The sequence below is a fragment of the Canis lupus genome, chromosome 15 (assembly GCF_003254725.2).
Source record: "Canis lupus dingo isolate Sandy chromosome 15, ASM325472v2, whole genome shotgun sequence".
In the NCBI taxonomy this organism is placed as follows: Eukaryota; Metazoa; Chordata; class Mammalia; order Carnivora; family Canidae; genus Canis; species Canis lupus.
The window spans coordinates 15,542,924-15,560,234 of NC_064257.1; the positions used below are offsets into that span (position 1 = coordinate 15,542,924).

The window sequence follows — 17,311 nt, forward strand, 5'->3', positions numbered from 1 at the left end:
GGGTCTCCATCCCATAGAGGATGCTGTTAGGCTCTGTTGCCACTAGTTGAGGACCTGTCCCACACTTCTTGCCCTCTTGACAGCTCAGAGTCAGAATCTCCCTCTTTTTATTAAGACTCTTTCTTTCTTTCTTTCTTTCTTTCTTTCTTTCTTCTTTCTTTCTTTCTTTCTTCCTTTCTTCCTCTGAGAGAGAGGGAGGGAGAGAGACAGCATAAGCAGAGGGAGGTGCAGAAGGAGAAGGAGAGAATCTCAAGCAGAAATATGGGCTGAAAACAGAGCCTGATGTGGAGTGCCTAGGTGGCTCAGTGGGTTTAACAACCAACTCTTTTTTTTTTTTTTTAAAGATTTTATTCATTTATTCATGAGACACACAGAGAGAGAGAGAGAGAAGCAGGGACACAGGCAGAGGGAGAAGCAGGCTCCATGCAAGAAGCCCGATGCGGGACTTGATCCCAGGACCCAGGACCACGCCCTGGGCCAAAGTCAGGTGCTAAACCGCTGAGCTACCCAGGGATCCCCAGCAACCAACTCTTGATTTTGGTTCAGTTCAGAATCTCAATGTTGGGTGATTGAGCCCCATGTTGGGCTCCATGCTCAGTGGGGATTCTGCTGGAGATTCTCTCTCTCTCTCCCTCTCCCTCTGCCCCTCCCCTTAATAAATAAATAAATAAGCAAACCAATAAACAAATCTTTAAAAAAAAAAAAACAAACAGATCTTAACCCATTGTGCCACCCAGGCACCCCTCAGAATCAGAATCTCTTGACAATGTCAGGTCACAGAGGCCAAGGGATTCTTTCAAGAATGAGAACTACCAAGAGGCACCTGACTGGCTCAATTGGTAGAGCATCTGACTCTTAATCTCAGGGTTGTGAGTTTGAGCCCCACATTAGATGTGGAGCCTACTTGAAATAAAATAAATAAATAAATAAATAAATAAATAAATAAATAAATAAATAAATAAGGGATCCCTGGTTGGTGCAGCGATTTGGCACCTGCCTTTGGCCCAGGGCGCGATCCTGGAGACCCGGGATTGAATCCCACGTCGGGCTCCCGGTGCATGGAGCCTGCTTCTCCCTTAGCCTGTGTCTCTGCCTCTCTCTCTCTCTCTCTCTGTGTGTGTGTGTGTGTGACTATCATAAATAAATAAAAATTAAAAAAAAAAGAGAGAGCTGCCAAGTAAGGGTAGGACTTGGGAGGGGGCCACTGGAATCAGCAATAAGACCCCAGGTATCAAAAAAAAAAAGGACCTCGGGTATCTTTGACAGGTGCAGAGAAAGAAGTACTAAAGCCAAACCAGAGAGATGCTAATAGCTACAGTAGCATTTCACACTCACCATGTGCTATTCTGAGCACTTTATAAATATTAATCCATTTAATATGCACATTATTAACTCTATGAGAAAGGTATTATCCTCCCTATTCCCCATGGGGAAATTAAACACAGAAATGTTAAACAGGGCACCTGGGTGGCTCAGCAGTTGAGCACCAGCCTTTGGCTCAGGGCGTGATCCCAGGGTCCTGGGACTGAGTCTCACATCAGGCTCCCTGCAGAGGGAGCCAGCTTCTCCCTCTGCCTCTGTCTCTGCCTCTCTCTGTGTCTCTCATGGATAAATAAATAAATAAATAAATATTTTTAAAAAGAAAGAAATGTTAAACAGCTTGCCCAATGTCACAAAGGTAGTTCACAGTAGAGTTCAGATTTGGAAATCTGGGCAGTCTGGCTTCAGACTCCATGCCGTAAACTGTCAAGTCATATATCCAACTCTGGGCTGTGAGGAGGAGAGAGGGCATGGGCAGTCAGGACCAGAAGGGAGCAGGAGGCAAGAAGTAGAAAACCGTAAAGAAGGGTGGAGTAAATGATTTACAGCTAGAGTGGTTCCCTCTCCTGGACCATAAACCACAGGGACCTGTCAGGTGCTGGGAAGGGAGATAAGATGACTCAGGAGGGAAGGGTTGGGTGGGGACTGGGGACTCCCCTTCCTGGAGTGAGGCTTCAGGTCCTGTACCTTTACCCTTGGCTCTGTGGGAAACTCACAGCCCAGTGCTCCAGACTGTTGGTAACAGGCAGGAAGGTGAGAGCCACAGAAGCAGATTGGGGGGGGGGGGGGGGGGGTGGCAGTGACGGAAATGCAGCAGCCTGGGTCATCTGGGTTGTTCCTCAAGAAAGCTCCCAGGATCTCAGGGTGTGAACTCCTCTAGGCCTAGGCCTGGTCCCCAGATACTCTTTAAGTGGTATGCAACCCAGAATCCTCTAGAAAAGCCACAGATCAGAGCTTGGGAAGGGCTGCATGGGCATGATGGCTGGGGTCTCAGAGCTGGTATCTCACCCTCCCTAGGAGAGAGGTCCTGGGTCTCCCAGACCTATGGGACACACACACACACACACACACACACACACACACACACACACACAGATGCAGTGTGATTCTGGGACACAACAGAGGACCAGGAGGTGGAAACTAAGGGGAACAGACTTGGCTCTTCATGGTAATGGCAGCCGGGGCTAAATGGCTGCCGTGCTGAAGTCTCTGGACCTTGTTTCACTGAATAACCCCAATTGCTCTGGTGAAAGGTGCTATTGATCTTGTTTTGTAGAGGAGGAAACTGAGGTTCAGAGAGATGAGGTAACTTGTGTAAGGCTCCAGAGAGCTAGAATTGAAACCCAGGTTTGTCTGACTCTAAAGCTTGTGCTCCTAACCCCCTCTCTCTGCTTCCTCTCTAGGAAACACCTGTGGGTGAGAATGAGCTCACAGTGCAGGGGAAGGAGCTTCCCAAGACAGGTCAGAAGTGGGACCAGCCCTCCTGGGTTGTTTTTTTTTTTTTTTTTTTTTTTTGGCTGGGTACAGTATACTTTATTGATGGTGCATGACAAGGTAGGGCTCCCCAAGCCCCTCTCCTGGGTTTTTGTGGATGATCTCAGCACTGGGTGGCTAATTGAGCTGGTGCCTCGAATATTATTTCCTCTGTTTGACACAGGAAGAAATTGAGGCCTAGGAGTAGAAATGGCCACCCAGGATGCTAAATACCCTTAGGAGTCAAGATGCTGGACACAGGGCTGCGGGAGTGCTGCATCCCTAGGCTTGAGTCCCAGACCCGTGGCCCTGTCAGCCCTGTGGAATAGGGGTGTGGAGTGGTCAAGACAAGCTCCTCAGAGCCTGTACCAGAAGCCTGGTAGTGTGGCCAGTGCACAGGCCCCTGGTCCCCGGGCTCAAGCCCTTGTTTCTGCCCACTGGGCCCCTTCCAGCCTTTGGAGTTGTGAAACTGAATAAAGGAAACCTCATTTAAAATAGAGTTTGGAGGCAGCCCAGGTGGCTCAGTGGTTTAGTGCCGTCTTCAGGCCAGGGCGTGATCCTGGAGACCCAGGATCGAGTCCTATGTTGGGTTCCCTGTATGGAGCCTGGTTCTGTTTCTGCCCACCCCCCCTCTGTGTCTCTCATGAATAAATAAAATCTGAAAAAAAAAAAAATAGAGTTTTGAGGGACGCTTGGGTGGCTCACCGGTTTAGTGCCTGCCTTTAGCCCAGGGCATGATCCTGGAGTCCTAGGATCGAGTCCCACGTCGGGCTCCCTGCATGGGGTCTGCTTCTCCCTCTGCCTGTGTCTCTGCCTCTCTGTGTGTGTCTCTCATTAATAAATAAAGAAAATCTTTTTAAGAAAAATAGAATTTGAAGGTCAGAATGAGGGGAGTTCTCACACCCTACCTATCAATGCATCAATTGCAGACCCCAACAGGAAGAAGCATACCTTGCATTCTCCAACTGGAAAGGACCTACTTTACCACCCCTGCAAGAGGGAGAAAGACTTTTTCTTTGTAGAGCAAAAGTCCAGTCAATGAGACGTTGCCACAACTCAGGCAATAAGAAAACATCCCCAACCTCCGGTGGACTTTTGCTCAAATAGCCCCTCTCAACTTCCTCCTTTTTCTCTATATAATAACATTCCTGTCCTTTGTTCCCGGACTTGCCTATGGTTTGCTGTAGCTTGCGTATCCTGAATTGTCATTCCTCTATTTTTGAACAAACCTATTTTGCCGGTAAAATTACTGGCCATTTTATTTTCAAGCCCAACCAAGTCCATCACCTCTGGCGTTGAATCCTACCTCCAGTGTGTCTCAGCTGTCCGACCTTGAACAAATCATTTACCTCTTGGAGCCTCATCTGTAAACGGGGCTGATCCCTGCCCCACCGAGTTGAGAGGAGGACTCCAGGAGACGCTGATATACTAGTGCCTTTGGCATGGTGCCTGTCAGTCAGTGCTCTGTGATCAGTAGCTGTTATGATTATAACAATTTATCATCATGCATCTGTCTTCTCACCTGGAGCGTGGGACAGTAATCCCTGTCATCCTGGTTTCAAGGACAGGGTATCATTGATACGAGCGGTAGGGTCAGTGCAGATAGCACTTTTGCCACCCAAAGGCCAGCCCAGCCCCGCAGGGGTAGGGAGATACATCTAGTTCCCAGGGCCAGGGGAAGCTGAGCTGGCTGATAGCCTCTATCCATCAATGATAACCTCCGTCCAGCTAAGCTTTATGGGTCCAGCAGATATTTAAGTGCGTGTGGTGTGTGGGCTAGCCCAGTTCTCCTTCCTCAACACGAGCTGCTGCCCAGAGCAGGTAGGCAGGTGTGGAGTAGGAGGTGTCAGTACCCTGGGCCTTGGGAGACCAGCTGTGAGCAAGACCCCAGGGGTAGTTGTGGGTTTGGGCTAGAGTTGGATCTTCTGTCCTCAGAAGTTCATGATCTGGTTACTTCTGGCCCTGCAAGTGGAACCGGATCTTGGAGAAGCCTCTTGCACAAGAGGTTATAGATCTCAGCTTCCCCAGGCCCATCCCATCCTGGTTCAGCCTCTGTACCGCTGAGTTCTGGAGGGGATGGGGGTGTGCTTCATGTGCGCTGAAGCTTCTTCCTCCCTGTCTACTAACACAGGGTTTGTGTGTGACCAGAGTTGAAGGGAGGTTGCTTGGTGATAAGAAGGCAAGCTAAGGAGAAGGTTTGCAGGAAAGAGGGACAGCTCTGGGGGCAGTTCGTGTGACCTCCTTCCCAGGCCCCCTGCACCATGACGGTTTCATATACCCTCAAAGTAGCAGAGGCTCGCTTCGGAGGCTTCTCTGGCTTGCTTCTCAGGTGGAGGGGAAGCATCTACAAGCTCCTCTACAAAGAGTTCCTCCTCTTCACGGCCCTGTATGCTCTGCTCAGCATCACCTACCGGTGAGGGTGAGGTCCCAGGGCTGGCCTGGGGGAGCCTAGGCAGTCTGCTTCCCTCTCACCCAGGCTCACGACTGACCTTCCCCAGGCTGCTGCTGACCCAGGAGCAGAGGCACGTGTATGCTCAGGTGGCCCGATACTGCAATCGTTCTGCAGATCTCATCCCCTTATCCTTCGTACTGGGTAAGGCTCCCTCCTGTTCTCCTGGCATCCTTCTTACCATCTTCTCTGACTTTTGGGTTGAGCTGATAGGTCTGAGGCGCAGAATTACCCCAGCAGCACAGCCTAGAGATCAACCAAAATAGGCTCAGCAGGCATGCAAGTTGCATCCTGGATTTCCAGAGGGCTGGACTTGCCTATCACTTGCTAGACCCTCACTCCACAAAGGGACAAGACACCTGCTGGCCTCAAAACCCCACTCTGGGTACTGGAGAGGAGCTGGAGAGAGGTGACACTCCCTTTCCACCTTGTGGGAAGCAGGGCTCAGAGCTAACCATTACTTGACCACTTCTCTGCCGGAGGAGGTTTGCATTCCTCCATCCTCCAGGCCCGGCTTAGCAAGGAAGACGCTTTAGGAAGAGACGCTCCTCCTGACAGCGAGGCAGGGCACTGGGGCCAAATGCATCCTTCTCCCCGCCTTGGTTCTCTGGCTGGGGGACAGGGCGTGCTGACTCCTACAGGGCAGGCCTTCCATCTCCCCTTCCACGCGGGTGATCAGGTTTCTACGTGACCCTGGTGGTGAACCGCTGGTGGGCCCAGTATACAAGCATCCCGCTGCCAGACCAGCTGATGTGCGTCATCTCGGCCAGCGTGCACGGTGTAGACCAGCGTGGCCGCCTGCTGCGCCGCACCCTCATCCGCTATGCCAACCTGGCGTCCGTGCTGGTGCTGCGCTCGGTGAGCACCCGCGTGCTCAAGCGCTTCCCCACCATGGAGCATGTGGTGGATGCAGGTGTGGACAGGTGCCCTCGGGGCTCGAGCCCCGCTGGAGAGCCCGGGGGTGGCCCCGGGGTCAGGACCCAAACGTGGGCCTCCTGGGAGAGGGGTTCTGACCCTCAGGGGGCAAGTCCTGGGGGGCAGGAGAGGTGTCTGCGCCGCACTCACTTTATCTCCTCAGGTTTCATGTCCCAGGAAGAGAGGAAAAAGTTTGAGAGCCTAAAATCCGATTTCAATAAGTACTGGATCCCCTGTGTCTGGTTTACTAACCTGGCGGCCCAGGCCCGGAGGGATGGGCGAATCCGTGACGACATCGCTCTCTGTCTGCTCCTGGAAGTGAGTCTGCTCGGGACCAGGCCTGTCCGTCCCCTGTAGCTTTGCAAACTGGAATAATAATTTTAGTAATTAGCAATGAGATGGTACCATTCTTGCACTGTTGAAAGCACTGTGCATGTATTAACTCATTTAACCCTCACCACAGCCCTTGGGACGTTATTACCATCCCTCTTTCACAGGTGAGCAAACAGGCACAGAGTGGAAAAGAAACTTGCCCAAGTCATACGGCTAGTTAGTGGAGCTAACGCCACAGCTAGTTAGTGGAGCTAACTAACCGAGGCATGCTGGTTCCACAGTCTGTGCTTGCACCTACTTTGTTAAACTGCTTCCCATCACGGGCACCCTTGCATAAGACCTCTGATAGCAAAATGGGCCTCTAGGCCTAGTTCATGCTGGTCTCCCCTGTTCTTCCCTATTCCTCCTTCTGCACCTCCACTGACATCCTCTTCCTGCTTTTCCACCAGGAGCTGAACAAGTACCGGGCCAAGTGCAGCATGCTATTCCACTATGACTGGATCAGCATCCCTCTCGTCTACACCCAAGTAACTGCCTCTCCCCTCCCGCATCCCAGGGCCTAGTGCATGTCCCGTGCTGTGTGTGACACTGAGGATTAGAGATGGTACCTGCCCTGTGGCAGTTCAGTCCAGCAAGACACTGAACAACCACGGGCTCATCCTCAAAGCATCCCTGGGCCCCCACTGAAATGACCCCATCCCCTCTGATGCTGCCACACCTTGCTACATGATTTACTTCCTTGTCAGATTCCCTCCCTGGCCCCAGGGTCGGGGCAGGCTTTTCTCGCTTTTACTCAGCCGGGCTTCCTCCTCCAGGTGGTGACCATAGCCGTATACTCCTTCTTTGGCCTCTCCCTGGTTGGCCGCCAGTTTGTGGAGCCAGAGGCAGGGCCAGCCAAACCTCGGGAGCCTTTAGAGCCAGGCCAGGAGGCAGCATCCACCCTGGGGGACCTGGACATGTATGTGCCTCTCACCACTCTGCTGCAGTTCTTCTTCTATGCTGGCTGGCTCAAGGTGGGCACATAGGGTGGTCATACCAGCTTGTTCTGTAGAGATGTGGGCCCAGGGCCCACCTCAACTTTGGGGATAGAGAATGGGGCTCCAAGCCCAGGAAACACTGCCTTACAACCTGCAGGTGGCTGAACAGATTATCAACCCCTTTGGTGAGGATGATGACGATTTTGAGACCAACAAGCTCATAGACCGCAACCTGCAGGTGTGCAGGGGCCTGGGGGCAGCTCCTTGCGCTCTCCACCTGGGTGTGGAGAGGGCAGGGGGATCCTTGTGACTTGCTGCCTGCCCCAGGTGTCTCTGTTATCCGTGGATGACATGTATCAGAACCTGCCTCCCGCTGAGAAGGACCTGTACTGGGACGATGACTCTGCGCAGCCGCCCTACACGGTGGCCACGGCGGCCGAGGCTCTGCGGCCTTCCTTCCTGGGCTCCACCTTCAACCTTCGGTGAGTGGCCCGCGCGGGTGGAGACAGGAGTTGACCCGGCAAGCGGGCCCCAGGTCCTCACCACCCCTCTGGAGCGCCAGTGACCCGGTGGCCCCTGCTCCTTGCACCCTCCGGAGAGCCAGCCCCGGGGTGGCCCCGCCCAGGTTCGCTCAGCCCGCCCTCCCCCCTGCAGCGTGAGCGACGACCCGGAGCAGAGCATGCAGGTGGAGGCGTCTCCAGGGTCCGCTCGGCCGCTGCCCGCCGCGCAGACCCCGTTGCTCGGCCGCTTGCTGGCCGCAGGGGCACCCTCCCCGGCCATCAGCCTCAGGACCTTCGGCCGCGCGCGAGGAGCCCCCCGGACCCCTCATCTGCTGCGCTTCCGAGCGGAGGAGAGCGGCGACCTCGAGGCTGCGGACCGCATCGAGGAGGCGTCGGTGGGGTCAGAGGAGGCGGCCAGGGAGCCCTGAGCGGTGGCCGTCCTGCCTGCCGCCCCTCCCCTCCCGGCCACCGCTGCCCTCCAGCGCAGAGTACTTAACCGTGCGTCCTGAGCCCGAGAATTTAGGGACAGACTTTGAAAGAGGAAGAGGGCGGGGCCAGCACCAGGGCTGGGAATCTGTACGTTTTGGCGGGAGAAGGTAGGAAACTGATGCTAGGACACGTGGGCCAGAACCCAGATGCAGTTAATTTCCCGGGCACTAGGGAGCTGGGCCTGTTCTCAGACCTGAGGGAGCATCAGCAGCACTGAAGGGCCTGTTCACAGGGTCCACTCAGTGTCTCTGATTCATTAGATCTGGGAGGGAAGTAGGAAGTTCCCAGGTGATGGTGCTGCTGCTGGTCCAGGCATCACACTTTGAGTCCTATATAAAAGAAGTTAGGGGCAGCCCTGGTGGCGCAGCGGTTTGGTGCCGCCTGCAGCCCGGGGTGTGATCCTGGAGACCCGGGATCGAGTCCCACGTCGGGCTTCCTGTATGGAGAGCCTGCTTCTCCCTCTGCCCCTCTCTCCCTGTCTCTATGAATGAATAAAATCTTAAAAAAAAAAAAAAAAAAAAAAGTGGGAATCCCTGGGTGGCTCAGCGGTTTAGCGCCTGCCTTTGGCCCAGGGTGCGATCCTGGAGTCCTGGGATCGAGTCTCGCATCGGGCTCCCAGCATGCAGCCTGCTTCTCCCTCCTCCTGTGTCTCTGCCTCTCTTTCTCTATATGTCTATCATAAATATTAAAAAAAAAAGCATATACCCCATCCTGATTATCTTACTCTGAAGAGGGAATCACCGTGTGCTGGGGGACTTTTGCTTTACCTGTAATATTCAACTTTTTGTGTACGATGAGAAAATAATCATTACTTGTGCAATTACAATTGTTTTAGACCAAGTTGGCATGCTGTGAAGTGGGATAAAGAGAATATAGTAAGGGCTTGGGAATCTTGTCCTGGAGGCTGATCCAACTCAGACGTGAAGGCAGTTGTTGTACACCAGCCAGCCTGAGCCGTGGGAATTTGGACTTCAGAGTGCCGCACCCTTCTCTGCTCCCACCAGCCCAACAGGAGAAAGGATGATCTCGGGGTGAAAGCTGGGGGGTCCACCTCTGTTGGGCCTACAGTGCTGAAGGAAAGCAGCCTCACAGAGCACTAGGTTGAAGTTGCCTGAACTGAGCTCCAGCTCTGGAAGTTCTGCTTCCACTCAATTGGTGAGGGGCGCCTGGGTGGTTCAGCGGTGGAGCATCTGCCTTTGGCTCAGTTCATGATCCTGGGGTCCTGGGATCCAAGCCCATTATTTGGCTCCCCACAGCAAGCCTGCTTCTCCCTCTGTTTCTGCCTTTGTGTCCCATGAATAAATTAAATCTTAAAAAAAAATCGAATGCCAAAACTGAATCTCAAGGTCAAAGGATGGCAAATGACAGAACTCTGAAGGAAGAAACAAGGGTGTAGTGGAGGTTGAGTACAGCCTCTAACATCGTCGACTGGCTAGAGGATAACACTAGCTTTGCTACTTTCTTGCTGGATGACCATGGGTTACAAGAGGCCAAAGCATAGGTCTCCAAGTCTTTAGAGACCATAGCACCCAAGACAGCCCTTTATGTGGAAGACATTTGACATTTTTCACTAGATGGAAGAGAGGTGAGGGCACAGGGCTCCCAGAGCCAATAGTAAGGTTTTAGGTTGAGTTGCCTTTTTTGTATCCTGAAGTTTTTGTACTCGAAAGGGGGTGGGGTGAGGGTCATCTCCATCTTTCTCTATTGTCTATTCACACAAGTCTATAATTTAGCCAAGCTAATGAACCAACTGGAATTTTCACTTTTTTTGGCTCTTAAGTTATGCTTGTACTTTCAACTTTAACCTGAATAAAATCTTAAGTTTTTAAAATTAACTCAGCAGATCTGAGTGCTTGGTTTATTGCCATGCACTTCTAAGTACTAGACACAGTAGGAAACATACTCATCTCCTGGAATTCCTTTCTAATAGGACAAAAAAGACAAAATGAGTAAAAATTTATGACCAGGTTAACAGCACAGAAGGGGGTGTAACAGAATTATCAGAGTAGAACTCACTAGGGTCTAAGACCTCGTGTATGCACATGGTATGTGAAGGAAAATGTTCTCAACGGACTCAGTAAGGCCAGGATGATCAGCACTATTAAAAAGGGACCAGGTCACATTGAGTTCTGTAATTTGGAAAGACTTCTGAGATGGGACGCTGTCCCATCAAAAACCTATTGATCGGGATCCCTGGGTGGCGCAGCGGTTTGGCGCCTGCCTTTGGCCCAGGGCACGATCCTGGAGACCCAGGATCAAATCCCACATCGGGCTCCTGGTGCATGGAGCCTGCTTCTCCCTCTGCCTGTGTCTCTGCCTCTCTCTCCCTCTCTCTGTGTGACTATCATAAATAAATAAAAATTAAAACCTATTGATCAGGAACGCCTCGGTGGCTCAGTGGTTGAGGGTCTGGTTTGGGCTCAGGTCGTGATCCCGGAGTTCTGAGGTCAAGTCCTGCATTGGGCTCCCTGCAGGGAGCTTTCTTTTCCCTATGTCTCTGCCTCCCTCTAATGAATTAAAAAAAAACCCAACCAGGGGCAGCCCTGGTAGCTCAGAGGTTTAGCACCGCCTTCAGTCCACAGCTTGATCCTGGAGACCTGGGATGGAGTTCTGCATGGGGTCCCTGCATGGAGCCTACTCCTCCCTCTGCCTGGGTCTCTCACGAATAAATAAATGGAATCTTAAAAAAAAAAAACAAACCGAAAAGCTCACCAAAAAACCCCTATTGATCACTATTGCTAGGACTGTGTTGGGAAGAACAGAAGCACTGAATGCTACTTGCAAGAGTGATCAGGAGGTAGAGGTGGTGTTAAAAGTTGAACCAATGAGATTTGGTGACATTAGATGTATTAAGGTAAAAATAACCAAGATTTTTATTTAAGCGGCTATATAAAGGCAATAACTTGCTATAATCAAATAACCAAGAACCTATTTAAAAAGGGAAAGCTGAGGAAAAGTCATGTTTTTAACACGCTCACTTTTGAGAATTCAATAATGATACCCAAGTGCAGGTATTAAATAGGTTTGGGTTAGTCAGAAAAATGTAGCACACAGGACACCTGGGTGGCTCCGTGGTTAAGCATCTGCCTTTGGCTCAGGTCATGATCCCAGGTCCTGGGATTGGATCTTAGGTGGATTCCCCGCAGGAGCCTGCTTCTCCTCCTGTCTGTCTCTCATGAAAAATAATCTTAAAAAAACAAAAAACTGACAGCAGACAATGTAGCCAAGCTGCAGACACAGTAGACCCTTAAGGATTTAGCAATGCACATATCACTGGTTATCTTACACAGGAGTAGAGTGAAGGTGGAAGGGATTAGGGTTCAAGAGAAAAATTACTTTAGAAAGACATTCAAAAGCTGACAGGATAGTCCCCAACGTGTACAACTTGCTCTCAACGCAGAAAAGGAACACAACTTCAAGATTATCAAGGTCATCATGAACTTGACGCTAGAAACATCAAGCTAAAACCTAAAAACAAAGGTTCACATAGGAAAAGGGTACAGATCTCTAAGAGCAAAGTTTTTACTTATTTTAAAAGATTTTATTCATTCACTTGAGAGACAGAACAAGTGGACTCCCCACTTAAGCAGGGAGACTAATTTGGGACTGGATCCCAGGACCCTGGGATAATAACCTTAGTCGAATGCAGATGCTTAACCAATTGAGCCACCCAGGTACCCCTGAAAGAGTCACGTTTTTAGAGGCAGCATGGCTTCAGGTTCCAGTCACAACCCCAGTAATATGGGGACCCAGTGCTGGGCTATGTCCTTCACACAGCCTCTGCTTGGTCTGAACGTCACATCCCTGCTCCCACTGAACACTTAACTTTTGTGGTGAGAAATGTCCCCCCAGCTTTATAAAGGCACAGCCCACATCTAGGACTGACCTACAAGGAAAGCATGCAGAGCAATTGGACATTCATACGTGAACACAGGACAGAACAATAAACACCTTTATTACATGACCGAAGACAGAAGATTTATTTGCCTTTCCGGGCTTTGATTTTCCTCAGATAGAACTCCAGCTCCTTGCCCTCTAGCACATAGCCATCTGCCCGGCCGCACTGGCCTGGTCTCGAAGCGATGCATGCTGCAAGAAACCAAGAAATGTATGCATTCATTAGCAAAAGGACAATGGGGCCTTGCCCAAACCAGCAGTCTCCTTAAAAGTCCATGTTTGTTCAGTTCTCCCGGGGGCAGGCTTGAAGCCCAGTGTCTCCTCAGATATACTTTATCGTCACTTTAAAGTCAGTAGCAGAACTGGACAAAGTTTTCATCACCAAGACGGCCCCCTCAGCCCACAGACTTCTCCTGCCCACTATTTCCCATTTCAGCTTCATGCCAATGGGATGACATGTTGAGTCGTGCTTATATGCTGCTATCATTCAACTCTCCTAGCAAGCCTCTACCACACAGCTGGCAGTTGAAAGAAGAGGCAAGAACGAAATGCAGACAGTACTGTGATTCCTCCCCCCACTGCAAGAGCCGTCTCACCAAGAAGCTTGCCCTGTTGGAACTGCTCCTCCAGAAGACTGCTGATTTTGGCATTCTTTTTCCTTTCATCATACTTCTTCTGGATTTTCTTTGATCGTTTTTTATTTAAAATCTCTTCCTCCTCAGGCGTCTGAATAAAGGAGGTAAGGTAGGTTAGTTGGGGCTCCCAAGGCCCTGGCTCAGGGAAAGTATCCTCAATACCCTATACATCCCAATCCCTGCTGCCTTCCTCAGCACTAAAGGCTTTCATCTCTTTCCTTTCAGTAGCAGAACTGGACAGTTTTCATCATAAGAAGGCTGGAATGAGGCTGACCTTCCTTCCCCCGCCCCCACAGGGAAGGTGGCTCCCAGAGAACACGCACCAGCTTGGCCCCCTTCTTGCGTCCCAGGGGCAGTGCGTAGTGGGACTCGTACCACTGTCGGTACGGTGTGCTGTCAATGAGCACGATACAGTTCTTCACCAGGGTCTTGGTGCGGACCAGTTCATTGTTGGATGCATTATAGACAACATCGATAATCCTGGTTTTGCGTGTACAACCTGCTCATGGAGGAAATTTAGAATCAAGTCCCAGAAGCCAACTGGCCTTGTCACCTCTCCCCCCAAAGTGCCTAAGGAGAAGCAAGGGAATAAGCCTTTACCCTACCACGGGGTGTTAGCTCATCTTCCACAAAGTCACCTTTCCAGAGAGGACTGGGAACCACACACAGTGTCTCTAGGTTCAGTCCCAATCCCTGAGGCTACAGGAGTTAAGAGACAAAACAGGAAGGAGAGAATTCTCCAGCTACCACAACCTTAAGGGCTTTCAAACAAACTTCAGTATCTTGGTGGAAGCCATAAACCTCCTGTTAAAAGCAATGACTGAATCTTAGAAGTTTTAGGCGTTGGGTTCCCACCCACTCCTGAAGGGCCTCACTCACACTCCGAGCCCCAGGAGAAGTTCCCCACGTCTAGCCTCAAGGCTCGGTACTTCTTATTGCCTCCCCGGACTCGTACTGTGTGTATGCGGCGGGGGCCAATCTGGAAAAACACAGAGACAGGAACTAGGTTATCCAGGAGATTAAGACAAGAGGAGGCAGGGGAACCCTAGACCCCGTGGAGGCAACACAGTCAGTGTAACTATGACAAGTCCTAGCACTGGCATGTGGCACACAGGTGGCCAAGACGGCCCCAACCACACCTAAGGATTCTTTCTCATCACTCCGGTTACCTCCAAGAGAGAAACCCTGCTTCCAAACCCTGAAAATGAAGTCTGTATGCAACAGAAAAATACCGGGTTTCTGACTATCCCTCAAGGGGCCCACGCCCTCCAGGCGCCCTTGAAGTCCTAATACCAGCATGAGTCTCCGCGCAACCTCTTGGGTCTTAACTACACGTCAAGGTGAGGAGGCCGCCCGGCCCCCCAGACGAATCACGAGCCCCGGGAAGCCTCAAGCACCGCGCGGAGGCCAGACCACGCTGGAGACGGGGGAGCGGGCGGGAGGCGAGGGCCCGGCACGCACCTTAGTGTTGGCCGCGGGGCGTCCCAGCTCATACTTCCGCTTCTTGTGGTAGGGCTTCCTCTTGCCCCCGGTCTTGCGGCGCTTGTGCCAGTTGTCCCGAGAGATGCCTGCGTGTGGGAGCAGGAGGCGGGAGCTTTAGCCGGCGCCCCGCGAGCCCCAGAGACCCCTGCACCGGGCGCGCCGCACGCTCAGCTCTCCAAGGTTGGCTCCCCCACTGCGCACTCGGGAGTTTTCCGCATTACCAAGGTGTCATCATCCACGCGCGGCCCAGCCCGGGCTCCTTCCCGCGGCAGCCATGTTGGCAGCGCCCGCGGCACCAAAGCCCCGCAAGCCCCCGGCGCGGGCCTCGGAGGCCAGAACCGAGCACAGCAGCCACCGCGTGGCTGCTTGGTGCCGGGGGCCGAGGCGCCCGCCCTCCCGACGCGGCTGCGAGGCAGGATGGCGCCGGATGGAGCTTCACCCCCTTCCCCGGCCCCGACGCAGTCACACTCACCCATCGCTCTCGGCGCTGGCTGCGAAAGAGAAAACGCAAAGCCTCACGGTCCGGTTTGTAAAACGCTGCCCCGCCCCCTTACGTGATTTCCGGGCGCCGCGGTCCGGAGCCGGAGTCGGAGCGCGACGTCGCTTCTGCGACCGCGAGGGGGGCGTGGGAGCTCCGGAGGGGTTGGCGAGCGGCTGCGCCCGAGGCCAGCGCGGGGCGACCGGCTCGATTTACATTTTTGAAAGATTTTATTTATTATTTATTTATTTTTAAAAGATTTTATTTATTTATTCATGAGAGACACACAGAGAGGAGAGAGAGGCAGAGACACAGGCAGAGGGAGAAGCAGGCTCCATGCAGGGAGCCCGATGTGGGACTCGATCCTGGGTCTCCAGGATCAGGCCCCAGGCTGCAGGCGGCGCTAAACCGCTGCGCCACCCAGGGCTGTCCCTTTTTTTTTTTTTTTTAAATTTTATTTATTTATTTATTTATTTATTTATTTATTTATTTATTTATTTATTTATTTATTTATTTATTTATGATAGTCACACAGAGAGAGAGAGAGGCAGAGACATAGGCAGAGGGAGAAGCAGGCTCCATGCACCGGGAGCCTGACGTGGGATTCGATCCCGGGTCTCCAGGATCGCGCCCTGGGCCAAAGGCAGGCGCTAAACCGCTGCGCCACCCAGGGATCCCCAGGGCTGTCCCTTTATTTATTTTTTATTATTTATTCACGAGAGACAGAGAGAGAGAGGCAGAGACACAGGCAGAGGGAGAAGCAGGCTCCATGCAGGGAGCCCGACGCAGGACTCGATCCGGGACCGCAGGATCGCCCTGGGCCAAAGGCAGACGTTCAACCACTGAGCCACCCGGGCTGCCCTCTGTTTACATTTTGAAAAGACTCGTTTCGGAGCCGGGCGCGGCTGCTGTGGGCCAGGGTGGGAGGCAGTAGGGGTGGAAACGAGTGCTGGACTTGGACTTTGTTTTGAAGGCTTTGGTGATAGATGGGGTGGGGGGCGGTTAGGGAAAGGGAGGTGTCAAGGATCCCCGATTCCTCACTCGATCCCTTCGAATGACAGGCCGCTGGGTGTGCATGTCTGGCTTCCTTAGAGAAGGTCTTGCATAGGAGATGCTACTTTGGGAATCGGTAGTGTACAAACGGTGATGATTAAGGTCACCCGGATGAATGGAACCCCGCGAGAGAGCATAAAGCAAACTTTTCTTGTAAAACGTACCAAGTAAATAGGCTTTGCGGGATATGGAGCCCGTCGCGACCACTCAGCTTTGCTGCTGCAGCGCGAGAGCATCCCTGGGCAATAGTAAATGTGTGTGGCTGTGTTCCAATAAAACTTGCAATCCTGGAGGAAAAAAAAAAAAAAACTTGCGATAATGGGATTCACCTCTCATGAAATGTTATGCTTTTCATTTTTTCCAAACATTTAACAACTTAACAAGTATTCTTGACGCATGGGCCCAATCAGCATAGGGTGTCGTGGACCAGAACTTCTGTTCTAGGTCCAAGGCTTGAGGAATGTGAACATTTAAGGCCAGGTAGAGGAAAACTGTCAGAGGAATTGAGTGACAGGAAGAAAGCCAGCACACAATGAGGTCATGGTCTAATGCTACTGTGAAGGCTAGTTAAAATGAGGACTTAAAAGTGATTCTTGGGTTTAGTAACTCAAAAGTCTTGGGTAATATTGGCAAGGGGAGTGGCAAAACTTAAGGAAACTGGGCAAAAACTTAAAATCGAATGGGAAGTTTTATCTTTTTAAAAGATTTATGATAGCGCAGGAGTGGTGGTGTCAGAAAGGGAGAAGCAAACGCCACTGAGCGGGGAGCTGGATGCGGGGCTGGATCCCAGGACCCTGAGATCATGACTTGTGCGGAAGGCAGATGCTTCCTTACCTGACTGAGCCACCAGGTACCCCCAGAAAGGGAAGTTTTTTTAGAAAAGATACAGTACATGTGCGGCAGCCCGGGTGGCTCAGCGGTTTAGCACCGCCTTCCACCCAGGGTGTGATCCTGGAGACCCGGTATTGAGTCCCACATTGGGCTCCCTGTGTGGAGCCTGCTTCTCCCTCTGCCTGTGTCTCTGCCTCTCTCCCTCTGTCTCTCATGAATAAATAAAATTAAAAAAAAAAAACAGAAAAGAAAAAAATACAGCATATGTAAGCAATTCTTTCAAGAAGTATGACTTTAAAAGCAAGGCGAGGAAAAAAAAAAATAAAAATAAAAGCAAGGCGAGGGATCCCTGGGTGGCGCAGTGGTTTGGCGCCTGCCTTTGGCTCAGGGCGCGATCCTGGAGACCCGGAATCGAATCCCACGTCGGGCTCCCGGTGCATGGAGCCTGCTTCTCCCTCTGCCTATGTCTCTGCCTCTCT

At 51.8% G+C, this 17,311-nt stretch overlaps 2 protein-coding genes and 4 non-coding genes across 9 annotated transcripts; 1 reads left to right on the forward strand and 5 right to left on the reverse strand.

Moving 5' to 3' along the window:
• Positions 1 to 4,586: 4,586 nt before the first annotated feature.
• On the forward strand, positions 4,587 to 10,787 carry BEST4 (bestrophin 4). Of its 3 annotated transcripts, none has more exons than XM_049094225.1 (9): positions 4,587 to 4,614; positions 4,925 to 5,206; positions 5,292 to 5,386; positions 5,922 to 6,475; positions 6,940 to 7,017; positions 7,306 to 7,503; positions 7,625 to 7,705; positions 7,795 to 7,949; positions 8,122 to 10,787. In XM_049094225.1, exons 2-9 carry the CDS (start codon positions 5,055 to 5,057, stop codon positions 8,393 to 8,395), a joined length of 1,587 nt encoding a protein of 528 aa, XP_048950182.1. In that variant the 5' UTR covers positions 4,587 to 4,614; positions 4,925 to 5,054; the 3' UTR covers positions 8,396 to 10,787. The 3 variants fall into 3 exon arrangements, with proteins under 3 accessions (XP_048950182.1, XP_048950183.1, XP_048950184.1); XM_049094226.1 differs by having other exon boundaries at positions 4,596 to 5,206; positions 5,922 to 6,155; positions 6,321 to 6,475; XM_049094227.1 differs by lacking the exon at positions 4,925 to 5,206 and having other exon boundaries at positions 4,596 to 4,614; positions 5,270 to 5,386.
• Positions 10,788 to 12,390: 1,603 nt separating this feature from the next.
• Positions 12,391 to 15,094, reverse strand: RPS8 (ribosomal protein S8). 2 transcript variants are annotated; one of them, XM_049094229.1, is made up of 6 exons: positions 14,943 to 15,094; positions 14,446 to 14,556; positions 13,868 to 13,967; positions 13,312 to 13,487; positions 12,950 to 13,079; positions 12,391 to 12,545 (listed from the first exon to the last, which is right to left on the reverse strand). In XM_049094229.1, the coding sequence occupies exons 2-6, from the start codon at positions 14,479 to 14,481 to the stop codon at positions 12,436 to 12,438; spliced, it is 552 nt and encodes a 183-aa protein (XP_048950186.1). In that variant the 5' UTR covers positions 14,482 to 14,556; positions 14,943 to 15,094; the 3' UTR covers positions 12,391 to 12,435. The 2 variants fall into 2 exon arrangements, with proteins under 2 accessions (XP_048950186.1, XP_025276121.1); XM_025420336.3 differs by having other exon boundaries at positions 14,450 to 14,556; positions 14,943 to 15,092.
• LOC112642679 (small nucleolar RNA SNORD38) lies at positions 12,671 to 12,740 on the reverse strand. The gene has a single exon (XR_003125380.1). It is a non-coding gene; the product is annotated as a small nucleolar RNA SNORD38 (small nucleolar RNA).
• Positions 13,176 to 13,243, reverse strand: LOC112642680 (small nucleolar RNA SNORD38). The gene has a single exon (XR_003125381.1). It is a non-coding gene; the product is annotated as a small nucleolar RNA SNORD38 (small nucleolar RNA).
• LOC112642681 (small nucleolar RNA SNORD46) lies at positions 14,052 to 14,155 on the reverse strand. Its single transcript, XR_003125382.1, has one exon. It is a non-coding gene; the product is annotated as a small nucleolar RNA SNORD46 (small nucleolar RNA).
• Positions 14,631 to 14,710, reverse strand: LOC112642678 (small nucleolar RNA SNORD55/SNORD39). Its single transcript, XR_003125378.1, has one exon. It is a non-coding gene; the product is annotated as a small nucleolar RNA SNORD55/SNORD39 (small nucleolar RNA).
• Positions 15,095 to 17,311: the final 2,217 nt, after the last annotated feature.